General features: G+C 40.3%; 1 protein-coding gene across 2 annotated transcripts in view; it reads right to left on the reverse strand.

Moving 5' to 3' along the window:
* Nucleotides 1-11,498, reverse strand: part of NPEPPS (aminopeptidase puromycin sensitive) — an 84,066-nt gene extending 72,568 nt beyond the window's left edge. The window contains exons 1-2 of one of the 2 annotated variants that reach the window (XM_082704734.1): nt 11,021-11,498; nt 333-417 (exon numbers count right to left, since the gene is read on the reverse strand). In XM_082704734.1, the coding sequence (XP_082560860.1) occupies nt 333-417; nt 11,021-11,281 (346 nt within the window). In that variant the 5' untranslated portion in view covers nt 11,282-11,498. The remainder of the gene's footprint in view (nt 1-332; nt 418-11,020) is intronic. The other variant, XM_082704735.1, reaches the window with a different exon arrangement.
* Between the last annotated feature and the right edge of the window lie 1,136 nt (nt 11,499-12,634).

Raw genomic sequence — 12,634 nt, forward strand, 5'->3', positions numbered from 1 at the left:
CACTCAAGCTCTCTCTCTCTCTCTAAAATAAATAAATTAATTTAAAAAAATAACTCTTTAGCTTTATATGCATGGTATTATATTCATTTTACATTTATGGAAATGTAATCTGCCTAGGGTTACAAAATACGTTAATGTTTGAAGTAGAATTAGAATGTGGCATCTCCTTTATCTCATAGAACAAATTATTAAAATATTTCCCACGAACATCTAAAAATGTTTCCTATTTCTAAAGTAACAAACACTGCTACCTTAATCTGAAAATGTATATGCCACCACACATACATGATACACACAGAGAGATAGCAAATTAAATGGAAAACAGCTCTTACCTTCATCTCCCTCTGGTGCATATGAAGCTGTAATAATGTCAATATCAGCACAATTCATCACAATCTGATTGGTTGCCTGCCTCACCTAAGGGAAAAAGAAAAACCAGCAATGTCAGAAATAGCCAAGATTAATAACATGTACATCTTCATCTTGGCCTAATGTATGTCACAGGGCATTTTTTTAAGCCCAGACATCACTAAAACCTAGACTGAGTATTTATACCTAAATGGTAAAAAATAAATGAGTAGTTTTAGGTAATCTAAGGCAATTCACATTTTCTGAATTCTATTAAAAGCAACCATAAACACTTAAGTATTTTAGACTTTAAACATCTGACCAATGAGCTAAATAAAGCATTTTTCCTACTTAAGCTTTTATTTAAAACAATGAAAACTTTCCAAATTAAAAATTAATTAGGGGGTGCCTGGGTGGCTCAGTGGGTTAAGCCGCTGCCTTCGGCTCAGGTCATGATCTCAGGGTCCTGGGATCGAGTCCCGCATCAGGCTCTCTGCTCAGCAGGGAGCCTGCTTCCTTCTCTCTCTCTCTCTGCCTGCCTCTCAGTGTACTTGTGATTTCTCTCTGTCAAATAAATAAATTAAAAAAAAAAAATCTTTAAAAAAAAAATTTCATTTAAAAATTAATTAGGAAACATTTCTTATATATTGCAATTAATTATGTATTTCAACCTACACATCAAACCCATCATAAGACCTTCTTTCAGGATAGAGGAAGAAAAGTGGTATCATAAATCATGTCAAAACTTCGTAAGGCACTCTTTAAATTTTCTTCTCTTATCAAAGTAACATTTTGAATATAAGACACTAATGACTCACCACCAAGATTAAATAAACTTTTTAAGATTTTGTCTTACTTACTTCAGATCCCCCCCAATAAAATATAGATATAATGAAAGCTCCATCCTCGCTTCCTCATTACATGGAGATAACCACTCTCCTAAGGCTAATGTAGCTCTTTATCATGTGTATATATAGTACTTCTGCTACATATATAAAGATCAGTAAGCAATGTTTTTAGTTTTATACAAACAGTATCACCTTTGCACCTGCTTTTTTCATTTAACATTTGTTTCTGAGATAGGAAATGTAGACAGATATAGATCTAATACATTAATTTTAACTCCTATATAGTATTCCATTATAAAAATAAACCAATTATTTATCCATTTCCTTCCTAAAGGAAGTTAGGTTGTTTCCACTTCTTTTGTTTTTTAAAATAGTGCTATAGGGGCTCCTGGGTGGCTCAGTGGGTTAAAGCCTCTGCCTTCGGCTCAGGTCAAGATCTCAGGGTCCTGGGATCGAGTCCCGCATCAGGCTCTCTGCTCAGCAGGGAGCCTGCTTTCTCCTCTTTCTCTAATGCCTCTCTGCCTACTTGTGATCTCTATCTCTGTCAAATAAATAAATAAAATATTAAAGAAACATAGTACTATAACAAATATCTTGGTCCATGTTTTCTTATGCATATTTTTCTTTACCAAGAATATCCCAATTATACTCTACAGTAGTTTCAATTAACACTCCCATGAGCAAAGAGTGAAGAAATACCATGTTCCGGGTGCCTGGGTGACTCAGTGGGTTAAGCCCCTGCCTCCAACTCAGGTCATTATCTCAGGGTCCTGGGATCAAGCCCTGCATTGGGCTCTCTGCCTGGCGGGGAGCCTGCTTCCCTCTCTTTCTCGCCTGCCTCTCTGCCTACTTGTGATCTCTGTCAAATAAATAAATAAAATCTTAAAAGAAAAGAAAAGGAAATACGATGTTCATCATCCTCTAAAAAACTTAAAAATCGGGCGCCTGGGTGGCTCAGTGGGTTAAAGCCTCTGCCTTCGGCTCAGGTCATGATCCCAGGGTCCTGGGATCGAGCCCCACATCAGGCTCTCTGCTTGGCAGGGAGCCTGCTTCCTCCTCTCTCTCTGCCTGCCTCTCTCCCTACTTGTGATCTCTGTCAAATAAATAAATAAAATCTTAAAAAAAAAAAAAAACTTAAAAATCTTTGACAATCTGATTTTCCACCATTGCTTTAATTAGAATTTTCCTGATTAATTGTAGCACTGGTTAAGTAAGCATCTTCTCTACTTAGTTTCTTTCTCCTTTTTTTTTTTTTTTGCCATTGCTTTTTCTCTGCAAATTGTTCATTTATAACCCTTGCCGACTTTTCAATTTGGTTGTAGACTTGATTTTATATACTTGCTGCATTTAAACAGAACCTCAGATTCATTTTCAGACCATTCATTTGAATGATCTGAATGTGGCAGTTTTGAAGAAAATAATTTTTCTATCCCCTTCAGCCTCTCCCTCTCCCTCAGTCCCTCCCTGCTCACGGGCAGACACTTTCCCTATCAAATAAATAAATAAAATCTAAAAATAAAATAACAAAAGTACAGATGCCCTAAATCACAAACAAATGTCTACAGAGGCCAGCGAAACAGGTGAATAGAGTAGGCCAGGTGAAGGCTGTGGATAAAGGAAGGGGAAGTAGTCATTTCTTGGAGCTAACCAATTATGCTATATTGAAAAGCAGACTCCATATTAACAGATCTTCCAACTACAAAAGAACAAAAAACAAAAACAAACCCCACAGGGGCTCCTACTTGGCTCTTTTGGTAGGGCATGTGCAACTCTTGATCTCTGGGTCTGAGTTGAGCCCCACACTGGACAGAAAGATTATTTAAAAAAAAAAAAAGCCACAAATTCAAATTTCATATACGATCTCCCAAATTGTAACTGATGGCAACTAACACAAAATTTGCAAGAACACTGTGCAGTCCAAACAAAACCCACAGTAGGTCAATACTGCCTCGAGATCACTAACAGAACACAGAACCAGGTAAGGAAACAAGAGTAATATAATGTCTGTATGAAAAAACTATACCAAAGAGTAATCATTTTATTAATAACCAATAAATAAACACGATTAATCTCAAACTAAAATTACCTGACCTAAGTTACAGATATATATTAGTAAGCCTGTAAGAATGGCTAACACATAATGTGAAACTATTTTGGCTCATTAAAAAAAAATCCTTTTCAGAGACTTGCTACGTCAGTTGGTAGAGCATGAGACTCTTGATCTTGGGGATATGAATTCAAGCCCCACACTGGGTGTAGAGCTTAGTTTAAAAAAAAATCTTTTTTCATAAATCTTTCTGTTTCTAAACAAAAATGTCATTTGATGAACTTTAAAAAAAAAATTTTAAGTGGCAGGAGCACCTGGCTGGCTCAGTCCGTAGAGCATACAACTCTCTTTTTTTTTTTTTAAAGATTTTATTTATTTATTTGACACAGAGAGATCACAAGTAGGCAGAGAGGCAGGCAGAGAGAGAGGAGGAAGCAGGCTCCCTGCTGAGCAGAGAGCCTGATGCGGGACTCGATCCCAGAACCCTGAGATCATGACCTGAGCTGAAGGCAGCGGCTTAACCCACTGAGCCACCCAGGTGCCCCGAGCATACAACTCTTGATCTTGGGGTTACATACAGACATTACTTAAAAATAAAATCTTTAATTAAAAAATAAATCTTTAATTAAAAAATAAATTAAACTAATCTTTAAATATATAAATAAATATTTTTTGTAAGTGGTAATATTCCTTCACACCATTTACTTCATCAGGAACATTCCTAAGCAGTAACAAAACCTTTCTGTCCCAACTGAACATTTATAGCACTACATTTGAACAAATAAAGCAAAAATGATCCCTGTGCCTATTTATAAATTCACTTTTTTTTTTTAAAGATTTTATTTATTTATTTGACAGAGAGAGATCACAAGTAGGCAGAGAGGAAGGCAGAGAGAGAGGAGGAAGCAGGCTCCCCGCTGAGCAGAGAGCCCGATGCGGGACTCGATCCCAGGACCCTGAGATCATGACCTGAGCCAAAGGCAGCGGCTTAACCCACTGAGCCACCCAGGCGCCCCGAGCATACAACTCTTGATCTTGGGGTTACATACAGACATTACTTAAAAATAAAATCTTTAATTAAAAAATAAATTAAACTAATCTTTAAATATATAAATAAATAATTTTTGTAAGTGGTAATATTCCTTCACACCATTTACTTCATCAGGAACATTCCTAAGCAGTAACAAAACCTTTCTGTCCCAACTGGACATTTATAGCACTACATTTGAACAAATAAAGCAAAAATGATCCCTGTGCCTATTTATAAATTCACTTTTTAAAAATTCAGCAACACAGAGAAATGAAGCACTTAATGAGGCTGGGGTGGGCTGCAGGGAGGTGTCTCCAAAAAGTAAAAATGAATAAAAACCTTCCAGAATTTGAAGTTTATGCCAACAGGATAATAACAGCAGTTTAGTTACACATCTTCAACTTTATTGAGGCAAGCATATTTTCATTCAACAACATCTACAGTGAATTTAATGGTAACCAAGCAGTTAATCTGCCAATGTCAAGATAGCTGTACAACACTACATATGCCAATTGACATTCACCTCACTACTACTTAACATTCTGAGGGAAAGAGTTTGCATACCTTGGAAAGGCACAGTCTACAACATCCATTTACAAGTACATTCTAATTCCTCCTTTATTTAGGGGAAACCCACCTGTTTATACTACTGAGTTAAGCCGTTTGTTGAATAGCTAATAATTTTTTTTTTCCCCCAAGACGCTGCCATTTCTGGAAGGGTGGGAGGGAAGAACCAAAGGAATAAAAATACTTATCTTAGTAACAGAACACTACTCAAAATTTTAAAAATCTCACTGTATACTCTGCCTCATCTTAACCATGTCCTTTAAACAGGATAGAAAGTGTTTGTTTTAGTACTTAGTACCTGATTCACAGTAATCAGTTAATAGATATTGTTATTAAGACACACACACACAGAGGGGCATGTGGCTACCTCAGGCGGTAAAGCATGCAACTCTTGATCTCAGGGTTGTGAGTTCAAGCCCCACACTGGGCACAGAGTTTACTTTAAAAAAAAAAAAAAAAAAAGGCATACATAGAGACCAAGATTAAAAGTGCTGTAATCATAAAGATGTTCTTCCAAATATCATCTAACAGCATTCACCTAACAGTTTATAAAGTGTCTATCAGAATGACAGAAAATTTAAAAGCTTTGTGCTACATTATATAGTACTTTGGATGTCAGCATACATGTACAGATTTTATTTTATTATTTTTTTAAAAGATTATTTATTTATTTATTTATTTGACAGAGAGTGAGATCACAAGCAGATGGAGAGGCAGGCAGAGAGAGAGAGAGAGGGAAGCAGGCTGCCTGCTGAGCAGAGAGCCCGATGCGGGACTCGATCCCAAGACCCTGAGATCATGACCTGAGCCGAAGGTAGCGGCTTAACCCACTGAGCCACCCAGGCGCCCCGAGATTTTAAATACCTACATAGATTTAAGTGCTTCAGTGCCACACTGTAACACTGCTCTTTTTTATGTTTTCCCCACAATAGCACTGACCTGATGATTCACTACATGAATTCTCACATCTAACATCACCATTAGTGATATTTTCCACTACCAAAAATACAGGTAATAATTCAAAGGAATTTCAGCATTAAGATCTTCACAGTTTGCAAGCTTAAAATAGAAGCAAAATGTTAAAGTAGGCATATATATCGTGTAGATAACAAGCTCACTTTCAACATCTCCATTTGATGCTACTAAAGAATGGAACACAGTGTTTCCTTTCCTTGTTTCAAACCCAGGGTTAAGTCCTCTAGAGCCCCATACAGACTGCACTGCAACTCAACCAAACACCAAGTAATGGCTCTACTGAAGAGCCAGCTTGACCACTGGTAACAATTTTACAATGGAAGTTTCCTATGAGTTAGGAAGGCAGCAATGTGAGATTTTTTTTTCCCCCTGAATGAGTCTTTATTATGATCACTCAGAAATACATCTTACAGGTACTATATGACCCAAGAAGTTTTTCTGTGATTACCAAAGCCCTCAGATTTTAGTAAAAGAAAATCTCCAGTGTGACAACTCCAAACACCAGTCTGAAGCCTGAGACACTTTGCCTTACAAGCAATTTCATTGTTAAAATTTTGAAATAATCATTGTCTTTGTGGAATAGGGCTGTAATTTCTAGAGACAATAAGGAGCAGTTAATTAGTAAACACAAACTGAGCCAAGTTTTCTAACAAAAGAGACAGTGAAAAGAGCAAGATGCAGAAAGTCAAATGTAGCACCCCAAATGTAAAAATGTTAAACATACAGAACATTACTATTTATTGCTTATGGCTACTTACATACGCAATAAAACTACATATATAGGCATAATACTCACCTACCTAGAGAGAAGTTACCTCTGGGAGTGGGGCTAGGAAGAGATGGAAATGGACTTTAGTGGTATCTGTGACATTTTATTTCCCCTAAAAACACCAGGCGCAGTCTGAAGCAAATGGGGGAAAACTTTAATATATGCTAAATCTTTGTGGTGGGTTACTTTTCTGTATTTCTAAAGTATTTCCTAATTTAAGTAAAATTTTAAAGTAATTACAAGTGGCCAAATAAACTAAGAGCTACATACTTAAATGATGTTCAAAACTGTATCTCCAAGATCTGGAGAATTAATCTCAGTTAACAAGAGAGCTATCAAAAGACTCAGTCCTTTGCCACTGACTCACATATAGATTAAAATAAAAACTATTTTACAATAAGAACAGGCTCATTTATGTAGCAAAGTTCAGAGAAGTTTCATAATTTACTACTCAAGATCACATTTGTCCAGATTGTATTGATGGACAATATCAATTATTCAGAACCAGGAAGTTAAAAAAAGAAAAAGAAAAAAGAGCCTGTTTAAAAGCCAAAATAAATGATACAAAGTCCATACTATAAAACTCATTCCCTTCACTCAGAAGAGAGTCCATCAAACCCACACTTAGAAATTTCTTTTAAAGGTCAAACAAGCTTTTTTCTGGTTACTTAAACCTCTTCAGATCAAGCTCAGTAAGATAGAAGAGGGAATAAATTGCACAATAGGCAGCAACAAAGCACAGTAAGCAGCAAGAAGTAATCACCCAACAGTAAGAAAAACAAACAAATATGAAACTAACAAATTACAGTGCCCAGTTTGGGGTAATCTGTTGTTATAGGTACTAATGACATATCCAGAATGATATCCAGTATTTTTACAAAGAAAAAAAGAAACAAGACTCGATTATAAGAAACTAGAGTTTAAAAAAATAATACATTTTTGGAATATTTCCATCCAAATCAGTAAATATTTTTTAAAGTCTAAGTGCCTCAAAGGGTAAGATTCATTTATCTGGAAAATTCACTGTAAAATTCATTGCCAGATGATAGTAGATAAAGCTCAACATATAAAAGCTTCTTATATTGAGGTGTTTCATCATACATACATTTCAAGAAACAACAGAAGATCTAAACAAGTTCAATTTCTTATCACCAATCTTTCAAATTTAATTTCTTAAGACCATGTAGTGATCCAGCAAAATGTGGCACAAATTATTGATTTTACCACTTTTTAAGTAATTAAAAAAACAACCAAAATGACTGCATAGAAAATACTCAAGGGGTGCCTAGGTGGCTCAATCAGTTAAGCATGGGCTCTTGATTTCCGTTCAAGTCGAGTTCTTGGGGTCAGGAGATCGACCCCATGTGGGGCTCCACGCTCAGTGCAGAATCTGCCTAAGTTTCTCTCTCGCACTCCCTCTAACCCTGCACACTTACACTACCCACTCCCCAATAAACAAATAAATCTTAAAAAAAAAAAAAAGAAAATATGCAAAATTTGGGCAGAAAATTCCATAACACAGGATTGACAATAACATGCATTTAGGTGCCAAGTTTTAGCCTGCCAAATAAACTACTATATCTGTAACTCTCCTCTAAGTGCCAATTTAGTCATCACCAACACGAATATTTTGTTGGCAAAGGCCAGGGATTGTCTACTATATCCTGACTTCTGGCCTTGAAGGATGAAGTTAATTTCTTTGGCACAGGTTAAATATTTCCATAAGAGAAAGTCCAATTACTGAATAAGCCACAATGCACTCATAACAAGGCATTGTAGCCACTCACATAAACATCTTATCTATTTTTTAATTAATTATCCACAAAGCAAGAGAGTCAGAATTCAAAATAGCTACAAAAATCCATTGAGCTCAAATATCCTGATGTAAAGGGGGAGTGCATGGGAGGGGTGACAATGTCCCATTTCTCTAGGCCCATGGTAGCACTTTTGCAAAAGCTGCTGACCTAGACCACACACACTTATGTAAAAGACAACTACTTATAAAGTCAGTGCACACTGACTAATTTCTTCACCATCCCCAGGAGTCCACACCCCAGACCAGGTTAAAAATCCACTAAGTTTCTAATATGTAACCTGTACAAATACTCTGGGCTTATCATAAAATTTTGCAACTCAAGCAACCAAGCAACTTGTATACTTTGTGTAATGTGATTCCAACTGTTAGGAAACTGACCCAATACCAGTTACAAATCTAGATTTCTAGAGATACAATCCTGTCCACATTTTTAGATTTTCACAATAAGATACCTTATAATGCCACAGTTTAGTCTTACTGCTCCAATCCATGGATCTCAAAAATATGAATATATGCTTCTTTACTAATGTTAACTTTTCACCAACCTGAATTCCTTTATTCTTCCAAAGGTGGCAATGTGTACAATTAAAAAGTCCAATCATTCTTTAATAAAACCTGTTAGAATTCACTCTACTGCCATCTTTCATTTGTGTTGCCCTCTAGCCTGAAAAGAATTTCTGGAAACAACTGCTTTGAAAAGCTCCTGTTACTAAAAAAGATTTATTTCCTTACACCAAATTAACAATTCCCTGTTCATGTCTAGTACATTCCCATGTGCTCCCTCAATGGCCCGAAGCAGCCTTCCACATATTTCTCATCACTTTGGAAAAACAAGGAGAAAAGGGGGAAGGAGAAGCATGTCATTGTCTCCTGCTCTGTCCTAACACTTAAATAAAACCGTCACTTCCTAATAATCACTTAAAAATCTTTATAGACAATTTTTTTCCTGAAATTTTTCCCTAAATAGATATCTCTCAAAATTATAAACCGGTCACACCAGCTAATAAGGTAAAGAAATAAATGATTTTTTTTTTCACATCTTAGTCTTTTCACATAATGCGAACTCATTCATCACAGGTCCTTCTTCCCCAAGGTTTGCCAAGTCACAAGACACACTACTGTTTACAATCCCTCCCATCTGCCCCCTGCCAATATATATCAAACACTCTAGTCACTTGGCTTAAACAAATCGTCTACCAAATAACCCTCTCAAATCCTAATTTAGACTGAAGATACACTCACTCTGATTCATATTCTCAATGGAAAATTTTTAAATCACTTGACTTTCCAAGGGTTAAGTTTTGCCTTTTGATGCAGCTGGACCCTAGGGCCCTCCTGTTTTCACACAAGCACTCCATATATGACAGTATACTTTTTAATTCTACACTTTCAGACATAATTTCAATCTGAGTACTCAGCTTTCAAAGACAACTTCAAACTTTCAATTCATTCCAACACTATACATTTCTTTCATTTTACTGCTATATCCACCCTGTCTTTAAGGTTGAGGCCTACTGGTTTTTCCTGACTACAGTAAAAAAGACACAATATATTTACCACTCTTCTCTTTAAAAACAACTACTAAATAGTTCCCATTTTTCACCAGACTTCACATAATACATCATATAACAAGGTATGTCAGAAATGTCTATTGTTTGGGACCTCTGTAGGGCATCAGTACTAATAGTCTCCGAAATCAAACAATACTTCAGATAACGTTGGGGGGGGGGGGGAGCATGATTCACCAAAAACTGCAATGAAGAGTAATGGAATATTTTCAACAGTGGTATGCTAAAACTAGCAGCTTCTTTCAGAGAAGAGTACTGCTAAGCAACCATCGCCGTAACAATAAATCCACCTGCTTTACAGGCGGCAAAGCTAGGAAGAGGGGAGGAAAAGCAGAGATGGGGTCCTCCTTCAGCTTCTCTAGAGGTTAGGAGAGAACAAAGTCACTGCTGCACTGTCACTTGAGGGGAAGGGGGAGGGGGCGGATCATCTTGGAAACCCAGCCCCTGGGCCGGAGCAGGCGGGGAGAACTCTGCAAGGCTGCCTGGGATTAGCATTCTCCTTCTCACCCTCTCCCCCCTTCTAGAATCTCCCCTCCTCGCTAACGCGCGGCGGCCGGAGTCCCAGATGACCGCCCCCTTCCAATGTGTCCTCCGTGGGGCGTAGGGAGAACCAGAGAAAATAACTGAGTCAGGAGGCTGAGACAAGAGCGTGGACTCCGATGACCCCTCTGGCCTCCTCCTACAGCCTCCAGCCTCGCCCAGAACACTACCAAGCCCGGAAGGGCCGGGGGTCGGGGAGGGGAAGCCCCGCACAGGTGTGCTCGCCGGGGATGGGGGGATGGGGGGGCGCCCCTCGCGCAGTGCCCGCCAGCTCCCTCGCTGCTCCCCGCAGCGCGGCCCGGGTCCCAGCCCAACAGGGCAGAGCACATCGGCCAGGGCGCCCCGCGGCAGCCCCAGAGGGGCGCGCCGGTCCCCGAGCCGGCCTCGCCAACCCCAGGCCCGCAGCGTCCAGGCCGGCCGGCCCGCCCGCCCTCCGGGCCGGGCCCCCAACCCAGCCCGCGGCCTAACTGCTTGCCCCGCAGCTCGCCCCCGGCGCCCGAGGGTCGCCGTACCTGGGCGGCGGCCTCCAGCTTGCCCTCGAAGGTGAAGTCCAGCAAGTCAGGCTTGAGGCAAAGGCTGTAGTTGATGGGGGAGACATCGGCAGGCAGCCGCTCGAAGGGCCTCTTCTCCGGCATCGCGGCGAGGCCCAGGCTGTGGAGGCGGCGGCGGCGGCGAGAAGAGCGGCTGAGGAGAAGAAGGAGGAGGGGAGGAGGCGGAGGGCCGAGGAAGAGCAGGCGGCGAGCGAGGGAGGGGGCGGCGGCTGCCAGCCACATCCACCGAGCGCGGGCGACCGCCTGAAGAGAGCGACCGGGGAGCCTGGGGGGGTAGGGGGGCGGGGGCGGGGGAGAGACCCAGCCGGAGCGCTCGGGGCCGGGAGGGAGGCAGTGCGGGCGGGCTGGCTGCCTACGGGGAAGGGGGCGGAGGGGAGGGCAGGGGAGGAGGGCCTGCAGGGAGGGGAGGAGGCGGTGGCGGCGGCAGCTGCGTGCGCGGCCCCGGCGGGCGGGCGCGCCCCCGCTGGTGTGCGCGCGCGCGCCGGGATTGGGGGCGGAGCGGTGAGGGCGCTGCCGGCTTGGGGAGAGGTTGCGGGGTCGCGGGCGCGTGCTGGGGGCGGGAGGCGGCTCGCTGCGCTGCACCTGTCCGCGCCACTGGGGAGTGCCGACTCGTGGCGGGCGGGAAGGAGCCCAGAAGGGTTTGAGAAACAGAGGGAAGGCGTGTGAGGACCACCTCCAACTCCCAGGAGTATTTGGAAGTTGAAGCCTGTGCAACTGGCCCAGGGTAAAATGTTAAAATATAAATTCAGAGCGAAATCCCACATTGGATTTTTACCTCCACATCAGCAGAAAGCCCTGACTGGAGGCTCTTTGGCAGTAATTATTCCTATATTAAGTAGCAACTTCAGGAGATGGTTATGAAAAGATTTGTCAGAAAACCTTTAATAATCCAGGTTTCTTAAACCAATGCGATCTGAACCTTCGAGGTAGTGATTTCAGAAGTTAGGAAGATTTTTGTTTCCATAATTTAATGTTCAAAATAAGGTATGCTTCACCTTTTTCCCGTTACATCTTTATTTCTGCTTTTTTGAACTAAAAGACGTTTACCAATTATGGCCTCTTTAAACTAGCTGTGGTTCCATCCATCAGTGCTGTAGATAACTCACAAGTTGGGGTTATATACATTTTAACATAAATGTGTTCTAATTATATATAAATATGTATTACATATTTATATTTCTTAAAGTGTCAAGGGCAAGAGATTTATCCATAATCCCCATATTTCTTTATAGACCTTCTCATGTAGAACCTTTGAATTTCCAAAACTCAATGCTGAATGATACACGGGACCAGCACTGTACAACAGAAATATAATCAAGCCAACCAAGTAACTTTAAATTTTCTAGTACAAAATAAAAAAAAGGAAACAAGTGAAATTGATACATCATATTTAATGTAACATATCCAAAGTATCATTTCAATATGTAACCAAATGAAAAATAATTAAATTTTTTTCCGTAGCGAGGCTCTGAAATCCAGTGTGTATTTTTTTTTTATTCCAGTGTGTATTTTACATTCATAGCACATCTCAATTCTGACTAGCCACATTTCTGGTGCTCAGTTGCCATGTGAGAC

This window comes from Mustela nivalis (genome assembly GCF_964662115.1).
Source record: "Mustela nivalis genome assembly, chromosome: 17".
NCBI classification, from domain to species: Eukaryota; Metazoa; Chordata; class Mammalia; order Carnivora; family Mustelidae; genus Mustela; species Mustela nivalis.